The sequence below is a fragment of the Mauremys reevesii genome, linkage group 9 (genome assembly GCF_016161935.1).
Source record: "Mauremys reevesii isolate NIE-2019 linkage group 9, ASM1616193v1, whole genome shotgun sequence".
In the NCBI taxonomy this organism is placed as follows: Eukaryota; Metazoa; Chordata; order Testudines; family Geoemydidae; genus Mauremys; species Mauremys reevesii.
In genome coordinates, this window is record NC_052631.1 from 103,213,024 (window position 1) to 103,238,446 (window position 25,423).

The 25,423-nt window shown below is 44.1% G+C and overlaps 1 protein-coding gene across 7 annotated transcripts; it reads left to right on the forward strand.

Moving 5' to 3' along the window:
- The first annotated feature begins 429 nt into the window (after nt 1-429).
- LOC120372068 (rho-related GTP-binding protein RhoG-like) lies at nt 430-25,345 on the forward strand. Of its 7 annotated transcripts, none has more exons than XM_039488776.1 (3): nt 557-739; nt 18,002-18,051; nt 18,596-18,970. In XM_039488776.1, exons 1-3 carry the CDS (start codon nt 588-590, stop codon nt 18,694-18,696), a joined length of 303 nt encoding a protein of 100 aa, XP_039344710.1. In that variant the 5' UTR covers nt 557-587; the 3' UTR covers nt 18,697-18,970. The 7 variants fall into 7 exon arrangements, with proteins under 7 accessions (XP_039344707.1, XP_039344710.1, XP_039344705.1 ...); XM_039488771.1 differs by lacking the exon at nt 18,596-18,970 and adding an exon at nt 21,724-25,345 and having other exon boundaries at nt 584-739; XM_039488772.1 differs by lacking the exons at nt 557-739; nt 18,596-18,970 and adding exons at nt 17,146-17,310; nt 21,724-25,345.
- Nucleotides 25,346-25,423: the final 78 nt, after the last annotated feature.

Genomic DNA, 25,423 nt, shown 5'->3' on the forward strand with positions numbered 1-25,423 from the left:
GCTTTATTAATAGTAACCCGGAGTGACAAAGATAACCAGTCCTGCTGCTGAGTGAATGAACTCCAAGTGCCTCCTGGCACATCTCCCCTCTGAACTCCAAGAGCACCCTTCCCAAATTACCACCATTTCTACTAAAATAGGTGAATAGAGAACAGTCCAACATTGCTCAGACCCAGCCTGGCCGCTCTGATCACATGTCCCCACAGGCCGGCTCCCCTGCATGCAGCGCCGAGCGCACAGGGCGGGAACCCACAGGCTGCTGGCACTGCCCAGGGCAGGGCAGGCCCGACCCCGGGCACCCACACCCACACCCTCCTGGGGGGTGCTCCCTGCCCTGCCCTGCCCACGTGAGGCTGGGCTGAGTCCTCCCACACCCCAGCCCAGCACGCGCCCGGTGAGTGGGCCTGGGAGAGTAGGGGCGGGGCCTGGGGATGGGTAGCGTGGCCAGGGTCGCAAAGCCTCGTCCCGACTTGCGGCCCCCAGGACGGCTCGGGCGGAGTCATGGAGACCCCGGTATCGCCCGAGGAAGGAGCTAGCTCGCCCTGAGGTACTACATCTCCCAGAGGACACCGCGCTCATAGGCGCGCATGCGCAGTGTGGGGTGCCGAGGGGCGCGCACGCGCAGGGCGGGTCCAGGGAGGCTCCCTGGAGGTTACTCGACTCGTACCGGTCGTTGCCGTCGAGGGCCCGAGCGCGAGAGGAGCCTGCGGCGAGTGCGGTCTCCGCCGGCCGACCCGAGGTGAGCGCGGGGCCAGCTCCCTGGGGGCGCTCTGGCCGCGTGTCCCGGAGCCCGCCGGGGGCGGGGGCGGCTCCGGGCTGCAGCGGCCGCGGGCCAGTGTCTCGGCGCCTCGCCCGTGTGGTGCGCTGGGAGGCCGCGCGGGGCCCCGGTAGGGAGCTGGTGCGCGGCCTCCATCTTGGGCCCCTCGCGCGCGCCTGAGCGCCGGGCCGGGCCGGGCCGGGCCTCCCGACCGGGCTGAGCCGAGGCCCAGCGACACGGCGGCTGTGGGCGAGCCCCAGGCGCCGCCTGCCCCAGTGTCGCCTTAGGGCGGGCCCGGGGCAGGCTCGCTGCGATTGTTCCCGTCGGGCCTGGGGCTGCTCTGTGCCGCTGTCCGTGAAGCGGCTTTGCGAGGATCGCGTCACTCCCCTCCGCGATTCTCGCCTTCCCTCCTGAAGCAGGAGGCATGGTGCGCACCCCGCTTTGGTGTGTTTAGGGGTTTTCATACATGCCGATCTCCAAATGCTCGAGTTAACTCCCTTGTCAATTTAGTGTTTCTCTTCCTCACTTACAAGGCACTGCCCACCTTAAAGAACTGCCCATCTCTATTGCTCCGCTTTTGTCTTTCCTGCTTTGTGCTCAGTTCCTCTCCGCTAAGGATCTCCCCCTCATCTAGTTTATCTTCATATATGACGTTTCTTCTCAGGCAGGGCTTTGGAGCAGAGCCCGGAGCTGGAGTGCGGAGCAGCTCTGGAGCAGTGGAGCTGCAGGTTTTTGCCTGGAGCTGGAGCGGAGCCGGAGCACAGCTCCAAAGCCCTGTTCACAGGCATTTCTCTTTCCCCACTGCCCTTCCCTGTGGAACTTCTTTGATTTTTTTGTAAGAAAAATGTCCTCCAAATGCCTCCTGTAAGACACTCCTCTTATTGTGTGTGGTGGGGATTCTATTAGTCTACATCTCCTGGCAGTTGCTTGGGTAGAGGCATCATAGAGCTACCCATTTCTGAGGTCTTGGCAGCTGAGAGTGGCATGAGAAGACTTTTGATTTGCAGTCTCTGCTGCCCCATTTGCACTTTGGCTTCTCTAAGGGAGTATCCCTTATGCCTGCGATGTCCATAGCTTTCCCAGCAAGCAGCCAGAGTCTTACTGTGCTCTGCAGAGTTTTGAATAGCACTCTGAAACTGATCAGAATTATGCAGAGTATGTCACACCTCTGCTTGGTAAAGTGGTGGGCTGCAGTTGTGGCCCTAGTGCTGTCTGTCAGAAGACTCAGGAAGGCAACGAAACCTGAATATAAGACACGTGATCTTTATAACCACAAAACCTATCTCTTTTTCTTAATAAAATTGTATATTTTGTAGAAAACAATGGCTTGGGCCTCCTATAGTTAAAATAGAAAGCTTCAGTTTGTCACCAGCAAGTGAAATTTTCAAGTCCTGATGCAGGGGAAATATTTACAGTTGGTGGCGCTGGCAAGCTGTCATTTTCTCCCCAGGGCTTTGTCATTCTCCCTCTAAGCTACTTACTGTAGCAATAGCAAATTTGTTAGTCTCTAAGGTGCCACAAGTACTCCTGTTCTAATAGCAGAACAGATACCCCTAATTCTGTTAAGTCATATCCCAAACTTAATGCCTCATGGAGAGGAACGAGCAATAACGTCACACACCAATCCATGAATAAATTATTGGATATCCTAAATGTATTAGCCAAGAGGAAGTGTGAGGCCCCATCTGGGGACAGGAACAGCCTATATTAATGGGCAGCAATAACTGCACAATAGTTAGGGTTGCAGCATGATCTCTATTAAGGACTGAATTCTGTAGCTTCTTTAAAATTAATATGCACAGTGTGATTGATTTAAAGTGGAATGCCAGTTTCCCCATTTTAAAATGATAAAACTTCCCCACCTCTTCCTTACAACACTTCTGTGAGGATAAATTAATTGTTTTTGAGATGCTCAGCTACTACAGTGATGGATGATGTATCAGCTCCTAGTTCAGTGGCACTCTTTTGAGCTCTCCCTCTCCCTGCAATACACACACAAGTTTTAGTATCCTGATTTGGCTCAAAGGGGCCTGACAAACCTTTTTTTAACTCTGAGGTGGATTGGCAGGGAGCACTGATAAGCCAATTTTTGTCCTTTCTTGGAGGACAGGGGGAGAGTATCCCACTTTCACCGTCATCCTCTACTCTGGGGAGGTGCTGTCTGAGAGCACGTGGGCCCACTGACCAGCATTTGTGCTTTAATTAATGGGCAGTATTGACCATGCTTCAATTACTGCTGGAGCCTGTTACCACCCTTTGCTGCAGTCCTGTCCTGGAGCCAACTTACATTGCATAACTAACTATAATCACCGTATCACTGTACCACGGGGAAGATTGTGTGGGAAGTTTATTCTCTGATCCTAAAATCTATGAATCTACTATAGGTAGATATGAGGAAGGATTGAGAACATGCCATTGTTTGGGTTGTTTCACAGATTTGAATTCCAGCATTCATCTTCATGCTCTACTGCTACATTCACTGTTAGGTATAGCTGTATTGAATGATCTAAGAATTAGCTGGAGCATCTTGGCAGAGCTTTTGCTGTGATATGAAAAGAGGTGCATGTATACTTTCAGAGATCAAGTATACCTCGTTTCAGTGCTGAATTTTGTCTGTTGTCTATAGAGGTGAACAAGTGTGTCTTACCTTGGGGTTGTCAGCAGTCTGATTGCATACATTAAAGTGGTCTCCGTGGTTTAGTGAGGGTTAAGTGAAGCATTGCTAACAAGACAGGATTAATACTTATGGAAAAAAAAACAAATCTCATGAGAATCCAGCAACTCATAACTCAAATATTTCTTTAGACGGCAAAGGAGTACAAGAAGTGAGTAAATTCCCATATCTTGGTAGTAGCATGCAAGCCAGTGGGGATGTCCAGATGGAAATAATGTCACAAATTGGCAAGCAACAGCTGCATTTATCCTCTTAACAAGTTTTAGTTATCGAAAATCTACACTTTTAAAACCAAACTATGAATCTTCAACTCAAATATTATTTCCAACTAACATATGGAGGTCAAAACTGGAAATCCATCTAAGGTACAGTCAGTTATCTAAGTGCCTTGGAGAGCAAATACCTTAGGAAAATACTCTAAGTGGAATAAAATACCAAGATTTGTCAGAATTCACAACCCCTTATCTCTAAAGTAATCCAGAAAAGATGGAAATATCTGGGACTTGTTAAAAATGAAGCCAGTGTGTCTTCATGGCAGGCATGCCATTGGGCAGCTCGAGTAACATACCAAAATGGCTTTCCAAAAGAGAGTCATATATTAGGGGGATTTACTATGGCTGTATTTCTGCAGTTTAGGCTAATAATTTATACTTCCAAATGAATGTGCAGGTATCCTAATGGGGGGGGGTATTGTTCATGAAATATCAAATTAACTCTGTATTTCCTGACCTTCATAAGCTTGATTTGATTTTCTTGTAATAACATTTCTCAAGGGTATGTGGGGAGACCTCATCTGAATGTTTCCTGGTTTTTTAATGTGTGATTTTGGGGATTTGAAGTCCCATGTTCTGGGAACGGAAGGCATGTTGTACAGCAGTATCACTTAACACTCCATCTTAATGAAAGGTTTTGTGAGTGAATAAAATATGCCCAATGTATCAGGAAAGCTCTCAGTGGTATCAGAGGTGCTGAAACTTCAGAAGAAAGAAAAAGACAACTCTGCATCTGTTCACATTTGGAAGGTTATCTTCAGAATTGTAGAGGTTAGAACCTTTATTAATGAAAGGTTAGTTTCTGCAGAAATTAATGGTATAGACTCTCCAGCTTATCAGTGACAAATTCTTAGGTCACTCATGAGTAATCAAATAAGACAAGCTGTGTAGGTGGAGAAGATAATTAAGGTTATTGAAAATGTAAAAATAAATGGAGAAAAGAAATTAGACTTTGCTATTTATGGGGCACTCTTGTGGATTATTTTGACGTTTCCAGATCTTCACAGCATGTCTCCCATCTCCATGTCTGCTATTTTTCAAAGTCGTGCTTTCTGCACTTAAATATCTGTAACTGGGGAATTGAAGATATTGGTAACAATTAATGACATATAATTTATATTGGTAAACCCTTTGGTTTTGGCCTGATTTCCCTCCGCCCCCCATTGGAAGATGTACAGAAAGTGTAAACCATTCCATTAACACCTTCCCACCTCTGCTATATTAAAAGACTATTAGATTGCAAATGGAATCTCTAATGGTCTAGAACAGGGGTGGGCAAACTTTTTGGCTTGAGGGCCACATCAGTTTTCCGAAATCATATGGTGGCCAGGCCCCTGCCCTCTATCCGACCCCCCCTGCTTCTCGCCCCCTGGGACTCCTGCCCCATCTCCCCCGCTGCTCCCTGTCCCCTGACCGCCCCCGGACTCCCCACCCCTGACTTCCCCCTGCCACCCCATCTCTCCTTGCTGATTGCCCCCCCGAACCTCTGCCCCCATTCAACCCCCTGTTCCCTGCCCTCTGACGCCCCGACCCCTATCCATACCCCTGCCCCCTGACCACCACCCCAAACTCCTCTGCCCTCTATCCAACCCTCCCTGCTCCCTTACTGTGCTGCCTGGAGCACCAGTGGCTGGCGGCACTACAGCTGCACTTCCCAGAACACCAGCTCAGGCAGCCGTGCCGCCCGGCTGGAGCCAGCCACGCCACCGCGCAGCACAGAGCACTGGATCAGGCCGCGGCTCTGCAGCCGCCCAGAGCATTGCGCTGGTGGCGCAGTGAGCCGAGGCTGCGGGGGAGGGGGGACAGCAGGGGAGGGGCTGGGAGCTAGCTTCCTGGGCCAGGAGCTCAGGGGCCGGGCAGGAGGGTCCCACGGGCTGTAGTTTGCCCACCTCTGGTCTAGAAAGCCAAAGTTAAGGTGCCTGAACAACTTCAACTGTGCCCCTGGTGCATATGCATTATGATGGACTCAGATTACATGATCACCAGTAACTGCACACCGCACCACAGTAACTCTAACTCAGGAACCAATCCATGCAACAAACCTCGATGCCAACTCTGCCCACATATCTACACCAGCGACACCATCACAGGACCTAACCAGATCAGCCACACCATCACCGGTTCATTCACCTGCACGTCCACCAATGTAATATATGCCATCATTTGCCAGCAATGCCCCTCTGCTATGTACATCGGCCAAACTGGACAGTCTCTAAGGAAAAGGATAAATGGACACAAATCAGACATTAGGAATGGCAACATACAAAAACCTGTAGGAGAACACTTCAACCTCCCTGGCCACACCATAGCAGATCTTAAGGTGGCCATCCTCCAGCAAAAAAAACTTCAGGACCAGACTTCAAAGAGAAACTGCTGAGCTCCAGTTCATCTGCAAATTTGACACCATCAGCTCAGGATTAAACAAAGACTGTGAATGGCTTGCCAATTACAGAACCAGTTTCTCCTCCCTTGGTTTTCACACCTCAGCTGCTAGAACAGGGCCCCATCCTCCCTGATTGATCTAACCTTGTTATCTCTAGCTTGCTTCTTGCTTGCATATATAAACCTGCCCCTGGAAATTTCCACCACTTGCATCCGAAGAAGTGGGTATTCACCCACGAAAGCTCATGCTGCAAAATGTCTGTTAGTCTATAAGATGCCACAGGATTCTTTGTTGCTTTTACATGATCACATAGTACTTTCCCAAAAGGCTGCTGCATTCAGTGAAGAGATTAGATATGCTTCATGAATAAGGCAGCTTTTTAATATTTATATTATCCTCATTGTTCAGTGTGTAGGCCATATGCTTAATGCACTGCTTGCCGTGCAACCCTTGTACTGAATGAGGTGGAGTCCGGTCACTTTAACAACATACTATCTGTCCCAGGCTAAGCTGAGCCTGTAAAGCATGAATTCCACAAGCTCTTTCTTGTGCCACTAACAAAAATCTGTTATGAAGACGGCAATTGTCTGGGGCCTCTCTCTTTCAATGTCCAATATGCACACTGGGTCATGCAGAGGAAAATAAATGTTCATATAATTAAAAGTTGCATCGTAAGGGCATAGGAGGGCAGTATTAAGTTGCGCAGACAACATAAATTTGGCATTTCTAGCCTTTGGAGTGCTTTATTTTTGCAATATTAATGTTCCTTTGAGGTAGTTTTTGGGATGGAATATCCCATGCTTGTGCTTTTTTTTTTTTTTTTAAGAAGCTCTAAAACAATGACATAACATGCAATTATTTGCTAGACACAAGTTAAATGCACTTTCCTGTACAATCTGGGCACACAATACAATTAAACCAGAATTCTTTTGGAGCCCTGGCTACTTCAACCCATTCAGACCATACTTTAAACACCCATACTTTTTAAAAAATGAAATAAAACTTATGTACTAGTAGCTGAAAAGCTGGGTTGTTTCACAAGTACAGGGTATAAGTCATAAAGTAAAAATGACTGAGAACTCAAAAAATTTGTGTGTTGTCACTTAGGTTTATGTTTTTTTGGTAAGTCTGAGTGAGGGTATCTATTGTGCTGATAAATTTTTATTGATTTTTGATGATGATGGTGAATGAAGGGTGTGCCTTGCCATGAGGGTTTATTGTGCATACTAATTGTTGGTGGGTTGTGGTGGTGTTTTGTATCTGGGGGAGGTTGTGCTTGGAGAGCTGTTGATGGCAGCTGGGCCAAATGATCAAGCCATCTGTGCAATTGCCCTCATATATCCAGTGAAATTTTTTTATGCAAATCAGCTGTAGAGTAAGGGCGGTGATTGGTTGTGATATCAGAGGTAACAGTGGTCTTATGACTCTTGGTCTGTCATAAATACATGTCTTACTGTAGCTGTACACCACACAGGTGTAATTTGTAAAGTGAAAATGACTGAGAACTTAAAAACTGGATGGTCACAGATGGTGAAACTCAGTAATAATTCATCCTGGTGATATTCTGAACATACTTGTAGCTGATTCCATTGCTTCATGCTGACTCTACAGACATAATAGGCTTCAGTGTGACCCACAGTGACATTCCTGGAATCTTATCTATATAGATGCACAAATCTAATGGAATACTGAGACTGTCTCTCCAGGAATACCCTCCATTCAGTTTATATAAAGTATTGTAGCAAAGAGCTTGGAGCACTGAGCCTGGTGCAAGGCCTGAACCAGAAGCTATGAACCAAAGTCAGGCCATGTGTTAAAATAGATGCTTACAAATTCACTGTTCAGTACATGAACTTGGCAGTTATTAGTGTACAAGGCACTAGATATTTATGTAAATACATTTTAGAAGGCTAGTATAGCTACACCCCAATCTAGTACAAGATAAGAGTTTGACAGAACACTGAATAGGGATCTTTGGTCTGAGATATCAGGGATAATGGGAGGTAACAAACAGATGTCATGAAACACATAAGGTGGTACGAAAATTGTTTATTTCAGTTGTTTGTCTAAATGTTGGGGTATCTGTCAAAGGTTTATGGTATGGCTGAGGGGACAGCAGAGGATTGCTGCTGCTGACTGAGCCACTCCTTGCCACGAGGCACTCGTGTTAATGTAGTTGTGCAAGTTGTTATGACTGTGCCATGAAGGCAATAAACCTGGCCGAGTGTCTTTGTCACCGAACCATGCCTGTTGCCTTTCTCTGTGAGTGACATGGAGTTCTACTGAATTAGCGGTCTGTGCTCTCTGTTAGTGATGAAAATACTGGAGCTCCAAGGACAGAAGCACTGAGCAGCTGTAACAGCTTAGCAGCCTTGACAGTATTCCACCCTTCTACAAGCACAATACTCATTGCTAATGAAACATGGACAGATTTAGTTTTATTCTTTTAACAAAACCCTCTGCATGTGTGAAGTATGTATTTTTAAAATCCTTGTATCTTGGCCATATCAAAATAGATTTTGAGCAGACGTCTGAAAGGTACCTTTGTGAGTGAACAGTTATGTCCCTGTTAAACTTCAGGTTTCTTCTACCTCCTGCTGAAGTGTTAGTGATGTTCAGAAAGGTCAAACTTTTTTTCTAGCAGAAAATCTGTATTTTCCCTGAACGCCCACCCCTTCAACGACTGAACAGTTTCTATTCAAACTTTTCTTAAAAACTGCCTTTGGAGTGACAGCAAATGTTAACCTAAATAATTGTGACACAATTTTAAACTTTTAAACTTATATATGCGCATATAAAATGGAAATGCTTGGGGAAACGTTAATTATATATGTTCCACCTATAATTAATATTGTGTCCCTTTTCTAGAGCTTTCTGTCTGAGGATTTCACTGCTTTAAAAAGTGAATGAATTGAGCCTGGCAGCACCACTGCGAGGCAGTGAAGACTAAACTCCATTTTACAGATGGGGAATAGATGTACAGAGAAGTTATGTGACTTGCATGAGGTCACCTAGGAAATCTGTAGCAGAACTGGAGATGGAACTCAGGAGTCCTGATTCCTAGTTCTCTGCTTTAGTTACAAGATTATTCTTGCCCCTCAATGCTTATAAAGGGGCTGTGTGAACGTATGCCACCAACATCATACAATGGAAATCCATAACTTTGCATATAATGTTGCTACTCATATTTCACAATATTAGTGACCACCAAGTTATTAGTTCTCAAATGATACCTCACAAGGTATATTTTGTACAAAGATTATTACAGTGGTATGTAGGATGTGAATACAGTGCATCCGGTCAGAGAAACCCTTTTGGTCTCTACTTTTTTACCCATTGCTTCTCCTTCCTTCCTACAGCTGATAGTGCTCTTCCTGTGCTTGGAGAACACAGAGGGGAGCTAATCAAAATGATGGTTTTGTAGGATAACTATCATTGTACTCAGTGGTGGGTACTAAGCCCTCCTCTTCTGCTCACAGGTATCCAAGGCTGCCTGGGGCCCTGCTCAAACTGTTTGAAGGGACTTTAATGAGGACTGCCAAATTTTGCCAAACAAGGCCCTCAAACAGTTTTAAATGCATGTTATTTCTGTTCAAAGCCTGACTGCTTACTTTGCTTAAGAGACTGATGAGGGACCTTGTAAAGGCTTTCTGAAAGTCCAAGTACACTATCTGCACTGGATCACCTTTGCCCACATTCTGGTTGACTCCCTCAAAGAATTCTGATAGATTGGTGAGGTGTGATTTTCCTAAATAAAAACCGTGTTGATTCTTCCCCAACATATTGTGTTCATCTGTGTCTCATAATTCTGTTCTTTACAATAGCTGCAACCAATTTGTCTGGTACTGAAGTTACAGTTATCAGTCTGTAACTGCCAGGATTGCCTCTGGTGCCTCTTTAAAAAAAATTGGTGTTATATTAGCTATCCTCCAGTCATCTGGTAGAGAGGCTGATTTAAGCAGTAGGTTACGTACTACAGTTTAATTCTGCAGTTTCATATTTGAGTTCCTTCAGAACTCTTGTGTGAATACCATTTGGTCCTGGTGCCTTAGTACTGTTGAATTTCAGTTTGAGGCATCACTAGAGGAGATTTTTGGAACAATCTGGGACAGTTCCTCACATGTTTCACCTAAAAAGAATGGCTTGGGTGTGGGAGTCTCCCTCATGTGCTCTGATGTAAAGAATTAATTTAGCTGCTCTGCAATGGCCTTGTCTTCCTGGAGTACTCCTGTAGCATCTTGATAGTCTCGTGACCCCACTGATTGTTTGGCAGGCTTCCTGCTTCTGATGTACTTAATAAAAATTTTGCAGTTAATTTTTGTGTCTTTTGTTAATTGCTCTACACATTCTCTTTTGGCCTGCCTAATTTATACTTTTACACTTGACTTGTCAGAGTATATCCTCATTTCTATTTTCCTCAGTAGGATTTGACTTTCAGTTTTTAAAGTATGCCTTTTTGCTTCCAACTGCCTCTTTTATTCTGCTATTTAGCCGTGGTGGCATTTTTTTGATCCTCTTCCTTTTTTTTTTTTTTTTTTTTAAATTTGGGATATACATTTACTACGAGCCTCTATTATGGTGTTTTGAAATAGTTTCCATGCAGCTTGCAGGCATTTCACCTTTGACTGTTCTTTTTAACTTCTGTTTAACCAGCATTTTTGTGTAGTTCCCATTTTTGAAGTTAAATACTACTATGGTCTGTTTCTTTGGTTTTCCCCCCCCCCACACACACACAAGGATGTTAAATTTAATTACATTACGGTCATTATTATCAAGCACCTCAGCTATAGTCATCTCTTGGACCAGATCCTGTATACCACTTTGGACAAAATCAATAATTGCCTCTCCCCTTGTGGGTCCCAGGACTAGCTACTTGAGAAGTAGTCATATCCTGCTGCTTCTTCCATGTTTTGCAAATTGACTTTTCTCTGTATCCTGACTGCTAAAACTTTTGCTCTAATTATCTCCCACCTTGATTTTAACCAATTCCTTCCATATGTACACTACCTTACATCCAAAACATTGCCACCAAAATGACCATTCTACCTTGTAGATCCATGCAGATTGCCCTCACTGAATCTCTCTGTTAGCTCCCATCACTCACTATATTCAATTTAGACTTCCCATACTTGCCTTGAAAGCCAGGCACAACTGTCCTAGCCTGCATCTTGGATTTCACTTCATAACTCATACCTCTTTTGCCATACCAGTGGTGCTAGTCTTAGATCTAGGCTATATTGCAAACTTATGTCAGAAAATCCACACCCCTGTGTGATGCAGTTATACTGACCAAACTCCCGGTGTAGACAGTGCTATGTCAATGAGAGGGCTTCTCCTGTTGACATAGCTACCATCTCTCAAAAAGGTGGCATAGGTAGTGTCTTCACTACAGTGGCGCAATGGTGCAAGTCTAGACAAGCCCTACGTGTCTCCTCTTGATAGATTTCTCATATTCTTGTCTCCACATCTTCCATGCTGCCGCCTATGCACATACCTTCCTTTCCATCCTGTTCTCTTCCCTTCTCACTTAAATCCCTCCGAAAGATTCATTTTCAGGGCCACCAAAGCAAATAAATATCTAAGATGAATCCCCTCATCTGGGTCCCTCTGTCCCTCTTGTCATCTCTTTCTGACTGTAAGATTTTCTGGACTATGAAGTGTCTTCATACTTCTATCATGTACAGCACCATGCACACTTGTGGTTAAGAAATAATAAATAAGAGAAATGAAATTACTCACCCAGGCAGAAGTCACTTCCCTTGACAAGTTGGATTCTGGGTCCCTGATGTGTGAAGGTTTTGAGTGTTTGGAGGGTTTTGTTGGAGTCCTGCAAAACCTCCACAAGAAAATGATTGTATATTTAAATCAGTGATACTCAGACCTCAGTGGTTCAGGAGCCAAACTAGTGATCAGCATTACCCAAAAGAGCCATATTAGTTTGAATTCATTGTTTCACTTACTAGAGCAGGGGTCTGCAACCTTTCAGAAGTGGTGTGCCGAGTCTTCATTTATTCACTCTAATTTAAGGTTTCACGTGCCAGTAATACATTTTAACCTTTTTAGAAGGTCTCTTTCTATAAGTCTATAATATATAACTAAACTATTGTTGTATATAAAGTAAATAAGGTTTTTAAAATGTTTAAAAAGCTTCATTTAAAATTAAATTAAAATGCAGAGCCCGCTGGACCAGTGGCCAGGACCTGGGCAGTGTGAGTGCCACAGAAAATCAGCTTGTGTGCCGCACGTGACCCCGACACAGTGCAAGGGCTGGGCCTGCCCCAGAAATGCCACGGGGCCCTGCCTCTCTGTGCCAGGCACACCAGGTGTGGCTGGGTAGGCTCAGCCCAGCAGGATCCAAGTGTGGAGGGATCCAGATGTGGGGTGAGAAGTTTCTCTGTGGGGTAATCTGGGTGCGGGCAGCTCAGTGGGAGATCTGGATGCACAGGGGCTCATTGGGGGGTTCTGGGTGCAGGGGCTCCAGGGGATCCAGGTCATGGTGGTTGGGCTCAGCGAGGGAGTCTGGGTGTGGGAGATGGGGTTTGGCGGGGTGGGGTGTGTGGGTGTGGCAGTTCAGTAGGGGGTCCGGGTGCTGGGGGAGTGGGGCTCACTGGGGTGGGGGCCTGGGTGTGTGTGGGCCTTGTCAGAGGGGTCCATGTGTAGCGGGGTAGGGCTTGTCAGTGTGAGGGTTTGATGGACCTGCTTAATGGGGGAGCCCCAAATACTGCCAAGGGGACGCCACATGCCTGGCTCCTGCTTCCCACCGTGATTCCCCTATCTCCTTTTCTTCTCCATTCTCCTCCCCTCCACCCTCTCATCCTCCTTCCCTCATTTCCCCCACCCCCTCTTACCCAATCCCACCATGGGCAGTCACTGTTCCACAGAAATTAGGAAGGCTCCCAGCACACAGAAGGGGATCACAACTGGCACTAGGACCCAGGAGGCTGCATTCAGCTGCTCATGTAATCCCGTGTGCCCCCCCCCTCGCCTCTGTTTGGAGGGCAGTCCCCCTCCAAAAACTGCACCTATGGTCGTATCCCCACCCCCCCGCTCGCATGGCTTCCCTTTGCTTCCCTGCCATTTTCTGCAGGGAAAAGCAGGAAATCTGCGGGGGCACAATCTGACAGAATCTCCCCAGGAATACAGTATGTTACAAGTGGCTGCAAGATGTTACACATGCCACAAAAACTTGTGGGGTAAATTGGTTACCATCTTGAGGACTGTATTTTAATAAAGTACATTTTGGGGTCCATCCTTGGGCTGTGTATGCAATGAACCAATTCAGTCAGGGTGGATGGCCCATTCCCAACAGTTGACAAGAAGGTGTGAGTATCAACATAGGGAAAATTACTTTTTGTAGTGACCAGTCTTTATTCAGGCCTAATTTGATGATGTCAAGTTTGCAAATTAATTCTAGCTCTGCAGTTTCTCATTGAAGTCTGTTTTTTGAAGTTTTTTTGTTGAAGAATGGCCGCCTTTAAGTCTGTTGTTGAGTGTACAGGGAGATTGAAGTCATCTACTGGCTTTTGAATATTACAGTTCTTGATGTCTGATTTGTGTCCATTTATTCTTTTATGTAGAGACTGTCTGGTTTGGCCAATGTACATGGCAGAGGGGCATTGCTGGCACATGATGGCATATATCACATTGGTAGATGTGCAGGTGAACGAGCCTCTGATGGTGTGGCTGATGTGGTTAGGTCCTATGATGGTGTCCCTTGAACAGCTATGCGGACAGAGTTGGCAACAGGGTTTGTTGCAGGGATTGGTTCCTGGGTTAGTGTTTCTGTTGTGTGGTGTGTAGTTGCTGGTGAATATTTGCTTCAGGTTGGGGAGCTGTCTGTAAGCGAGGTCTGGCCTGTCTCCCAATTGCTAAGGCAACTCCCATCTTTTCATGTGCTGTATATTTATACCTGCCTATTATATTTTTCACTCCATGCATCTGATGAAGTGGGTTATAGCCCACGAAAGCTTCTGCCTAAATAAATTTGTTAGTCTCTAAGGTGCCACAAGGACTCCTCGTTGTTTTTGCTGATACAGACTAACACAGCTACTCCTCTGAAACTGGTTTAAAAAATAGAATTTAGAGATTTGTATGAAAGGCTAAGTTCACTTCAGTGTTTTGTTTTTTTTAAATATAACATAGTGAATTTCCTTGGCATTTGATTCTGCTATGCATTACATAACAATGCAGTCATCACAGTGGGATTCATGATACACATACATGTTTGAGTTACCTGTGTAGATTTTTATGTACCAAAATTTAAGGTAACTTATGTCCCGCTAATAAAAGCCTATTTTAATAAAGTACAAATAACTTTATCCAGAGAAAAAATATAGCCAGGATTCTACTTCCCATATAAAGACTGGGGGATAATTGAATAGATCACTGTAATTGACCGGGACCAGCAGGTTTTTTAAACCAGGATCTCTTCATCTCTTGCCTGGGTTTTGTTTTTGTTTAGAACAGGAAGAATACCTCAATTGGACATTCAAAGTTTTATGAACTAGTTAAAATGAATATACTTTGTCCCTACAGAAAATTACTATATACTTTAGTATAATCACAAAAACTATGTTTTGTGATGGTTAAGATTGCTCTAGTCCGTTTTTAAAAACGGCAAAGAGTTCTTTGGCACCGTATAGACTAACAAACGTATTGGAGCATGAGCTTTCGTGGGTGAATACCCACTTCTTCGGATGCACCCATGAAAGCTCATGCTCCAATACGTTTGTTAGTCTATAAGGTGCCACAGAACCCTTTGCCGCTTTTACAGATCCAGACTAACACGGCTACCCCTCTGTTTTTAAAAAGGGATTATAAAAAAGTCATACTAGAAAACAAGTCACATGACACTCTTTAAACAGTCATAATTACCTTTTAGTTTATCACCACAAACTGCCATAGACAATTCAAGCAGTGCGCAAACTACAAAAAAACCTCTTTGTTTTGAGTTAGAGGATCAGTTACATTCTTTGTATAGGCCTTTTCATACCTATTGAAATGGAAATTCTGGTGCAATCTTAATAATAGAAGTGCCACCACCCCAATATAATGTACATAACTCTACTTTCAATTATGACTCTAGGTAGCTGATCACTGATGTTTGCCACTTTAGTAATTCAACTTTTAAAATATTTTTATGATCTTAAACTCTAGTCCTGACACTGATTCTGGCTGGCATGTTTGAACAGTTAGATGTACATGTTGCAGCAAGATCCACCTTTTTAATAGTTGTTGTTGCAAGAATTGGGGTGTTTTAGCCCAGAATCTTGGCTAGATTCCAATTTAAATGACTTATGTCTACCTAAATTTCCTCTTTCCGTTTGATATTAAAACTAATAAACAAAAATGCTCAAAACCTACTTTTTGTTTCCCCGCCAAACCTGCTAGGTGATTTCTGGAGCAGAATTTCTACCATGCTCTGCAGAGGTGGCTGTGTGTTAGTTGTGAATATGTGTACAGTTTGCAAAGAATTTTGGGATCCTCCATTTTGCCAAGCATTAACCTGACTGAAAAGTTATTTGAGCGTCTGTTCAGATCTATTGTGTACCAAAAGTTAAGTAACTTGTATCCAGCTAATACAGAATATTAAAGTATACTGATCATGGGAGGAAAACCAGAAGACCATATTGTGGAAGCCTAGTGTAGATAAGATGTCAATGCAGATATGAGTGATAATGTCAAGGGTAAGGATAAGGGCAGAGGAGAGACCCTGAAATTTGGTTAGTAAGAGATTATTGATGACTTTTAGAAATGGGGCGGGGGTTGTCAAGAATGGAGTTGGAGGAAAAGAACTTTGCAACTTTTATACATGTTTTAATAATTTTAATAACATGGTTTCAGAACTATGTTTTGTGGTATCTTTTCATTTTTTGTAATAGGCAATGTAGTCACTCACTTTCTGTCTTGACTGGAAGCAACTGATTGTCTGCAGTTTGGGAGTCAAGGACTATAAGTAGTGCTTCAAAGGTATTTGGGTGGGGAGGCAGATACATGCAGCAGGTTCATTCCTGTTTAGACTTAGCAATAGAAACTCCAGCATGAAAATGTACAGCCAACTTTTGTGCCTGAAGATGAACAGCAGGAGCTTCAGGTCTGTAAAGTCCAGATTGAAAATGATGGTAATCATATGATGGCGAGAGATAGAATAGTTTGGATTTGAGGAATTCTCTGCTTGGCCATCTAGCTAAGCCCCCTGCTTTAAGTCAGCATATCATAATGTTTCTTAAGGGATGTGGGCGTAAAGTCTTAGGCCTTGTCTACACTACAGAGTTTTGTCGACAAAAGTAATCTTTTGTCAACAAAACAATGGAGATGTACACAGTATAATTCTCCTTCCACCGACAAAACTATCCAGCTTTGCCGATAAAATAAAACCACCTCAGTGAGAGGTGTTGAGCTTTTTGTGGCAAAGTTATATAGTCAAAGTGTCAGTGTAGACACTGGACTTGGTTATGTTGCTGTAAATTGCTTCCAGGAGGTGTCCCACAATGCCCATCCTGGCTGCTCTGGTCAGCAGTTTGAACTCAACTGCCCTGCACCCAGGTACACAGGCATCTGCACCTCCTCCTTTAAAGGTCCAGGAATTGTTGTAATTCCACTTCCTGTTTGCTTGGCATGGAAAGCTCACATTGCATCTTTCCAGCTGATCATGGCAGCTCTATGCAGCAAACACTCTCCTGCTTGGAGCACACCTGAGTTGTTGGATCTGCTGGCTCTGTGGGGAGAGGAGGCTGTGAAGTCCCAGCTCAGCTTCAGCCATAGGAACTTTGATACCCACAGTCAGATTTCTCGTGGCATGTTGGATAAGGGCTATGAACAGGGCATGCATCAGTGCCATGTGAAGATAAAGGAGCTGAGGCAGGTGTACCAGAAGGCAAGGGAATCAAACATTGCTCTGATGCTGCATTGGAGACCTGCCATTTCTATAAGGAGCTAGACACCATCCTCGGTGGTGACCCCACCTTCACCACCAAGATCCCTGTGGATACTGGGGGCGGGGGGATGGGGCAGCGGCTGGAGACAGCGGACTCAAGCCTGAGGACAAGGAGGTTGAGTTGGAGGATGAGGTGGATAAGGAGGTTGAGTTGGAGGATGAGGTGGGACAGGCAAATGGGGTCATCCGGTACCGTGGCGAGCCAGGACCTCTTCTTGACCCAGGCAGGTTCGAGCCAGTCCCAGCAATCCGTCTCTGATGCGCATGATGCAGGAGAGGGGAGCTCTGGTAAGTGATCTTTTTGAGTTGATGCTGCTCAGTTATATGAGGTAGAGCCATCCTTTGCTTTGTTATATGCTAGAAGTGGGTGAAGGGATAGAAATGTACAAGACTAGCTGTGTTTGCATGTGGTTCACATTCCCCTGTGCAGCTATGCAGTGAGGTATGACAGTGTGTTAATGCAAACCGAGATTTCATGGGACTCCTCTAGTGAGATCTCTAGGAAACTTTTCTGGGGGTACTCACCAATCCTCTGCTGAAGGTTCCTTGGCAGAGCTGCTTTGTTCTTTCCCCCATTGTAGGAAACTTTCCTGTGCCAATTGGCAATCACTTGTGTGGGGACCAAAGCAGCACAGAGGTGAGCTGCATAGGGATCCTAGCCACACGCATGCAGGAGATGCATCCTTGCTTACCTGCAGGAGTGAGGTATTGACTTCAATGATCCCTGCCTGTGGAAAATTGGTGGCAAAATTTACAGTTTTGTTCCTAGTTGCTTGCAGTGATCCTTTGCCCCATCTTGAGCACCCTGCCTTCCCCGACCAAACTCACCATGTTTAGGGCGTTGGCCGAGCTGTGTTCCTGCCAAGGGACAGTGAGAAACTGATTTCATATTTTAAAAGGTGCATTTTACTATAATGATTTGAAGCTGTGAGTGCACTAACAATCATGGTTCTATTTGTTGTTTCTTGTGCTTGTGCAGATGTGGCCTTCAGGGGAACCCACTACATACCGGCAGAGTGCCTCTGCCAGGTAAGGAAGCCGAGGAGGAGTAAGGAGGACATGATTTGAGAGGTGCTTCAATCCTCAAATGCTGAGAAACAAGAACACAGGGTGTGGAGGGAGAATATAAGTGAAAATTATAAAATAGGCAGGACAGGAAGGAGAGCTAGGAGTGAATTTTAATGGGCCAGGAGCAGATGATAAAAGTGATGGAGGACCAAATGGAGATGTTGAAGTCTGTAATCCCACTGCAGGCAGAACACATGCATGCTCTTCTCTCCCCTCTCTCCCCCCCCTTCAGCTGATATAGAGCTGCTTGTCATGCCCTCCCCAAACTCCTCTGACATTTCTTGCATCTTCCCAGTCCATCTCAGTACCCTGTTGACTCCACCCCTTCAGACAGTTTCCAAAATGATAGCTGGAGTTATACACAGCTGTGAGAGCCTACATCAGGACACTGCCCTTCACTGTTATCTCCCTTTCCACCGAGTGTTTTCGGTGTGTTTTTAATTGGTATTTAATAAAAACATACTCTCTGAAAAATAATCAATCTTTATTTGTCTCCTACACACAGTGGTTGCTGCTGGAATTAATACACAGTTGCAAGTTGATCATTTGCTGACTACAAATCACGATCAGGAATCATCAAAATTTTCATGCAAGGCGGCAAGTTAACAAAGCATGGCAGAGTGCTGTATAGAAAGACACATTGCTGGTGCTCATTGTCAAAATGGTGCCTAAAAGGTTCCAGGATTCAAATAACCTTCTGTTGTGCCCCTCTAATAGCCCTGGTATCTGGCTGCTCAAAATCAGCCACCAGGTGATCCGCATCCATGCTCCACCCCCAGGGAAACTTTTCACCCTTAGCCTCACAAATATTATGCAGCGTACAGCAGGCTGCTATGACCATGGGAATATTTTCCTCATTTAGGTCTAATCTGCCATAAAGGCAGTGCCAGTGTGCTTTTAATCTGCCAAAGGCACATTCTATGATCATTATGCACCTGCTCAGCCTATTGTTGAAGTGCTCCTTGCTGCTGTCCAGGTTTCCTATGTTAGGCTTCATGAGCCATGGGAGTAGAGGGCACGCTGAGTCTCCCAGGATCACTATGGGCATTTCAACATCCCCCATTGGAATCTTGTCTGGAAAGAAAGTCTCTGCTTGCAGCTTTCTGTACAGGCCAATGTTCCTGAAGATGCGTGGGTCATGCACCTTCCTGGACCACCCCACATTGATGACAGTGACACGCCCACAGTGATTCACAAGTGCCTGCAATACCATAGAGAAGTACCGCTTTCTATTAACGTACTCCTTTGCAAGATAGTCCGGGACCAAAATTGGGATATGCATGCCATCTATTGTCCTGCTGCAGTTCGGAAATCCCGTTGCCGCAAAGCCAGCCACTATTTCACACACATTTCCAAGAGTCACAGTCCTTTGTAGCAGAATGCCATGCACACTTGCGATAACGCAGTCCCAACTCTGGACACCAAACTGATTCATGACTGACCGGTAGCAGTCTGTAGTTGCTAGTTTCCACAGAGTGATCGCCACATGTTTCTCCACAGAGGGGGCAGCTCTCGTTTTGGTGTCTTTGCACTGCAGTGCTGGGCCAAGCTCCACGCACAGTTCCAGGAAGGTGGCTTTCCGCATCTGAAAGTTCTGCATCCACTGCTTGTCATCCCAGACCTGCCTAACGATGCGATCCCACCACGCAGTGCTTGTTTCCCGAGCCCAAAAGCGACAGTCCACCATGTGCAGCAGCTCAGTGAATGCCAAAAGTAATCTGGTGGTGTTGCTCTCCATTGCACACAGCAGGTCAGGCACCTCAGATCCCTATTTAGATTGGGAGCTGCTAATGATATACTGCATGACCAGCCATGACGTATTCATAACAGTGACCACAACAGTAGAGAGCAGTGCAGGATCCATCCTTTCAGACAGAGATGACGGGTGCACTGTAAACAGGCTGTTGAAAAATGGCACTCGGAAGCCCATAGAGTGATGGGACAGAAAAAGCTGCTGGTATCCATGATGCACTGTGATCTGCTCCGCCTTCCCACAACTCCTAGCTGCAGAGGGTGGCAAGTAGCACAGTGGGATAGCTACCCACAGTGCATTACTCTGTTGATGCTAGAGCACCAATTGTGGATGCGCTCTGCTGATAGAAGGAGCGTTATGTGAATGTGCAAAAGTGATGTAATTAGAGCGGTTTTTGATTGTTGGCTTAACTTCCATCGACACAACTCTGGAGTGTAGACAAGACCTTAGTCTCTGATATCTCCAGTAGTGATTCTACAACCTGCTTTTGGAAGCTTATTTTACCGCTGAACTCTTCTTAGTGTATTAGGGTTTTCCTAGTACTTAATATGAGCTTTCTTTGCTGCAGCGCATTAGTTCCTGCCTATTCTGTCAATGATTGGTGAGAATAATCTGTTTTTGGCCTGTTTAGAACAGTTCTTCGCGTATTCAGAGTGACATGGTAGCAGTCTGATTGTAGTTCAAAGAACAGATGTATCAAGTTTTCCTCCTAGGTTCTATTTTCTAAACCTTTTATTGGTGTGGTCTGAATACTCTACAGTACGATGTAACTGGTGCTGAGTGAATTACTTGTTTTATAGGCAGAATTCATACATCTTACTAGCGCATTTGCCTCATCTGCATTGAATCATATTCAGTTGAACTCCTATAGCCTTCTCTGTGTTACTACTGTTATAGGCAGTAGAGAACAAGGATAGCCTGGAGGGGGCTGAGCCGTGGGATACCACAAGTGACAGAGAACATCTTGCTGTGGGGCACAAGACCCCAAATCCCTTTCTCTGCAGTCAGATCTCGCCTAAAGACTCATGTCTAGATTACCTACAAGAAATTATCTGGCTGGTTAAGGCTAGATTGTAGGTATTCAGCTAACTTTATTTTTATTTAGATAAATAATCAGGATGTGTCCAATTGCCACGTGACCACTCTATTTGTATGTTGTACCTCTTTTCCTCTCCCCTGCTTCTACTGATTCTTTCTAAAGCAGAGGGTCTCAAACTGGGGAGAGGTATGGAATACATTTTGGGGGATGTGTGAGACGCTTTGGGGCGAGGGGAGGACCCTTACTGCGCACATTTTACCCACAGCAACAAATAACTAGCAAAGCTGATTCCTCCAGACATATCAGATCTTCAGATGGCACTGTGCATTTGACTCTGGATGGTGCTGTTCATTTTGATGGTTTTCTGTTAAGCTTGAACAGCATTATACAAGTCATTGCCATCTGTACATTAATCTGTTTGCTACAATGCATTGTGCCCATTTAATTTTAAGCATTGCAATTTTGCTTTTGTCCTTATTACAATGGATCGTTGGCTCTGTATGAATCAATGCTTTACTGTTTTTAATATTTAGTGAGAGTTGCATGTTTTTTTTAATTGATATCTACTGGGGTGGGGGAAGATGGACATAAACTACTACAGACACAGAGAAGGGGGGCATGATCAAATAAGTCTGAGAACCACTGTTCTAGAGTGTAAACTTTTCTAGTGGTGACTGCCTCTCCTGTGTGTGTTTAGCATCTAGCATGCTGTGTCTACTACCAAAAATGAGTTATTAGAAATGTTGCAGGCATGGTATTAGAGAAACCTTCTGCACTTGGTGTTTTAAAATTCCTATAAATGAGTCAGCTCTTTCTGACTTTTGTCTCTTGTTTTTGGCAGGATTCTCCATTTCTGGGTAAAGAATGCAGACAATAAAGTGCGTAGTTGTTGGAGACGGTGCAGTGGGAAAGACCTGTCTTCTCATCAGCTACACCACCAATGCCTTTCCAGAGGAGTACATACCCACTGTGTTTGACAACTATAGTGCCCAGATGACTGTGGATGGCCGGACAGTTAGTCTAAATCTCTGGGACACTGCAGGCCAGGAGGAATATGACCGTCTGCGTACCCTCTCATACCCTCAAACCAATGTATTTGTCATCTGTTTTTCCATTGGAAGTCCCTCCTCTTATGCAAATGTTCGGCACAAATGGCACCCTGAAGTCTCTCACCACTGTCCTAATGTTCCAATCCTTTTAGTTGGCACCAAAAGGGACTTACGAAGTGATGTGGAAACAGTTAAAAAGCTGAAGGAGCAAAGCTTGGCTCCCACTACCCCACAACAGGGAACTTCACTGGCCAAACAGATTGGAGCAGTAAAATATTTGGAATGCTCAGCTCTGAACCAGGAGGGGGTTCGAGAGGTGTTTGCTGAAGCTGTGCGTGCAGTTTTATACCCAGTGACAAAGAAAAACACAAAAAAGTGTGTCCTGTTGTAGTTGCCGAAGATGATGGATATTTGAAGTGAAATAAAGACTGACAGGGATCTTGGTGGGCTCCTTTCTTTTTTAATCGAAGATTTGCATCTTGCACTAACAGCTCTAAACAGAAATGGTTCATGCAAAGTATATTCTTGCAGTTTGGTAACTGCTTCAGGGAAACTGAGACAAACCAGTTCATTCCAGACTAGTGAGAGAGTGATCAGATATCTATCCATCTTCTAAAGTTCCAGAGTCTCCAACATCTCCAGAGTTCAGTTGGCTTCCATTCTTTTCAATGAAGGAGGAGGGGACTTCTTCAGAGCCAAACTTTTCCTTTGCTAGACAAACTTCAGTTATTGGCCTTGCTGAAAGAGAGAGATATTGATAATTTTGCTTTAAATGTAGTTCCTGCTGCTTCTGGCCCTTACTGACTCATCAACTTGGTCTACCAGACAAGAGTCTGGCTTTCTAATTATTGCCTTAATTTGACAACATGAAATTTGAAAACCATTTGTGTAAATTTGAAAATGCTTTCAGTATTGAGAGACTTACAAGTAATCACATTTTTTACTATAAAGTATGAAAGTTAATGAAAACCACTCGTTAGTCCAGTGGTTCAGACATAAGGAACTCCTGAAATGGTTTCATTAATATTAAGATCAGAAGTTGGCACCTCCTGATATGTGGAATTCTGGATAACAGTAACTCAAATAAATGATTCTCTGGTTATTTAGGAACAGAGAGGTGAGATGGTAACAAAATGCAGGTCTGCCATAGTTGTCTTAACTGCATTAGGGATTCTCTTCCCCCTCTAAAAAGGTATTTTAAATTCTGACAATGGAGTTACTGTTCTCTCTTCAAACTGCTTGAGGTAATTGGGATGACATTCTCAAAGCGGATTTCCTAGCATGACATGCACATCCCCCTACCTTTTAGGAGAATTCCAGAGAGTTGGAAAGAGACTGTTGCTCTTGAGGAATTAGTTCTCTCTCCCCCTACCATAATTAGCCCCTGCATCATTGCATGAGAGTTCATGGCAGATCATGTCTTGGAATTGTGTAGGTCCTATTACATGAAGCCACGAACCATGTTTAACTATGGTTCCAGTTAAACTGTTTTTAATGGTTGGCCAGCTATGGTAGATACGGTTACCTGGGCTAGAGCATTTTAAAAATAATTCTGCTCTCCACACTAGCTGGTCACACGTTATTATAAAGTACTTTAGCTGAAGCTCTATTTAAACACTTCAGTAACTGTTCCTACCCCTTTGTGAATAGTCACTGGCTTTTATCTTCAGAAGTCTATGTATACTCACAACACCTAGGATGAGCAAAAAAGCAGCAGTATGAAACCTCCATTAAAGACTAGCCCCTGCAACTTGCAGATCTGAAATTGATGTGTTGTATAAGATATTTTGTATTAATGCAAGGATGCTGGGACTGGGTTTTCTGTACTGAAATTAATAATCCCATTCCTTGCTTGGGTGCCACTGACTGTATTTGGGAGCAGCCTGTGTTAGTGGTTCAGATCTCAGTTTCGTACAGATATCTCACCTATACAAAAATGTGTGTTATGCCTGCACTATATGGAATGAGCTCTCTTTTCGCATTGCGGCAAGATGCCGGCAAGTTGGCAACTGTAAGGCTATTAGGATTCAGAGAACTATTAAATTAGCCTTGTGTTAGGTGGTATTGAAGTATGAGGTGGATATGTTCCTATCTGTGCCCTAATTCCCCTCAAAGAAGAGGATGTGCCTTTCTCTCTGCCTGATGTACTGATAACTTACATTAACTACAATTCCATTATAACTGATGGCATATTACTTTAGCAAATACCACTCTAAAAGGCTAAATTACAAGCCACAGTTGACCCAAGCCATCAGTCTGACTAGCTAATGAAACAATGTAGTTTACTGGGAATGACCAAATAACCATATGCCATGATGTTTGTAGAAGCCTGGAGATGCTTCCTTCTACATACCATTTTCGTTTTTGTTCTTCACAAAGTGCCATGGACTAGAACAACTTGGAGAGCTCTTGACTGTCTTCATAGTACCTCATTAACAGACTGATTTCAACATCTGATATTCCTGTGTATTTTCTGCCAAGAGGAGTAGGTATCCTTACTCCAGGGCCTGATCTCTGCAGGAATGAATTTCAGGAGTGTGCAGATACCTTGAACTTTTTTTCATTATTACAATCATTGATCGATAATGTGTTAACAAAATCTGTAAATGGTCACTCTAAGCTTGAGATGTTGCAAATTTCTATAATTCTTAACCTATTTTATTGTAACTCTAGTGCAGAGTTCTGGTTCCTTTTTTTTGCCTCAATTTTGTTCATTGTCACACAAGTGGAGACTTGACTTAGTTCCCTGATCATATGGTTGGATTTGTCTATTTCCAAATAAGATCAGAACATTCCAGCATTGAGATGAGCAGTTGAAACCAGCCATATCAAAGTTTTATATTTGAGTGGCTGGGAATGCAGCTGACATGACAATTCAGTCTCTCCTGTGCTATTCAGTTTTTATATCCTTGTAGCAGACTAATCATTTACATTTTTTGTCTTTGAGAGAGTTCACATTTCCCCCCTACCCCACCCCCAATTGATTTGAACAGTTCAGGAGTGCTCTGTCCAAAGGATGCTCTGAGGCAGTCTTTTTTAGATGTATACTTTTAGCACTCAAATGCTCTGTTCAGTACACAACGGTAGCTATTTATATGGAATTTAAACCAATGCTCTGCTTTTGAGTGCCAAATTTGTGACCTGTAGAATTCTTGGTGCTACCTGGGTAAATCTGAACAAGCAAATGGACCTCTCTCTCTAAGCAAAGGAGTTCTCTGAGCCAGTTAAAGTGGGAGGGTGAGGAGGACTCCTTTGCATGAGAGGACCCTAAGATGATCTGATTGAAGTGTGGTACTGAAACATACACTGGCAACTTGATTTTATACTTAAAAGGAATTTGTATTGCAACTAACGATTTAAAATGATTTTTAAATTATGCAGAATTAAATTGTAATAAAGCTTTCTTGATCTCTTGCTGTTTTTATTCACTCATTCCATTTTCATATTACAATTGTTCTTAATCTCTTCTGTGGAAATCTGGAGACTTGAAAT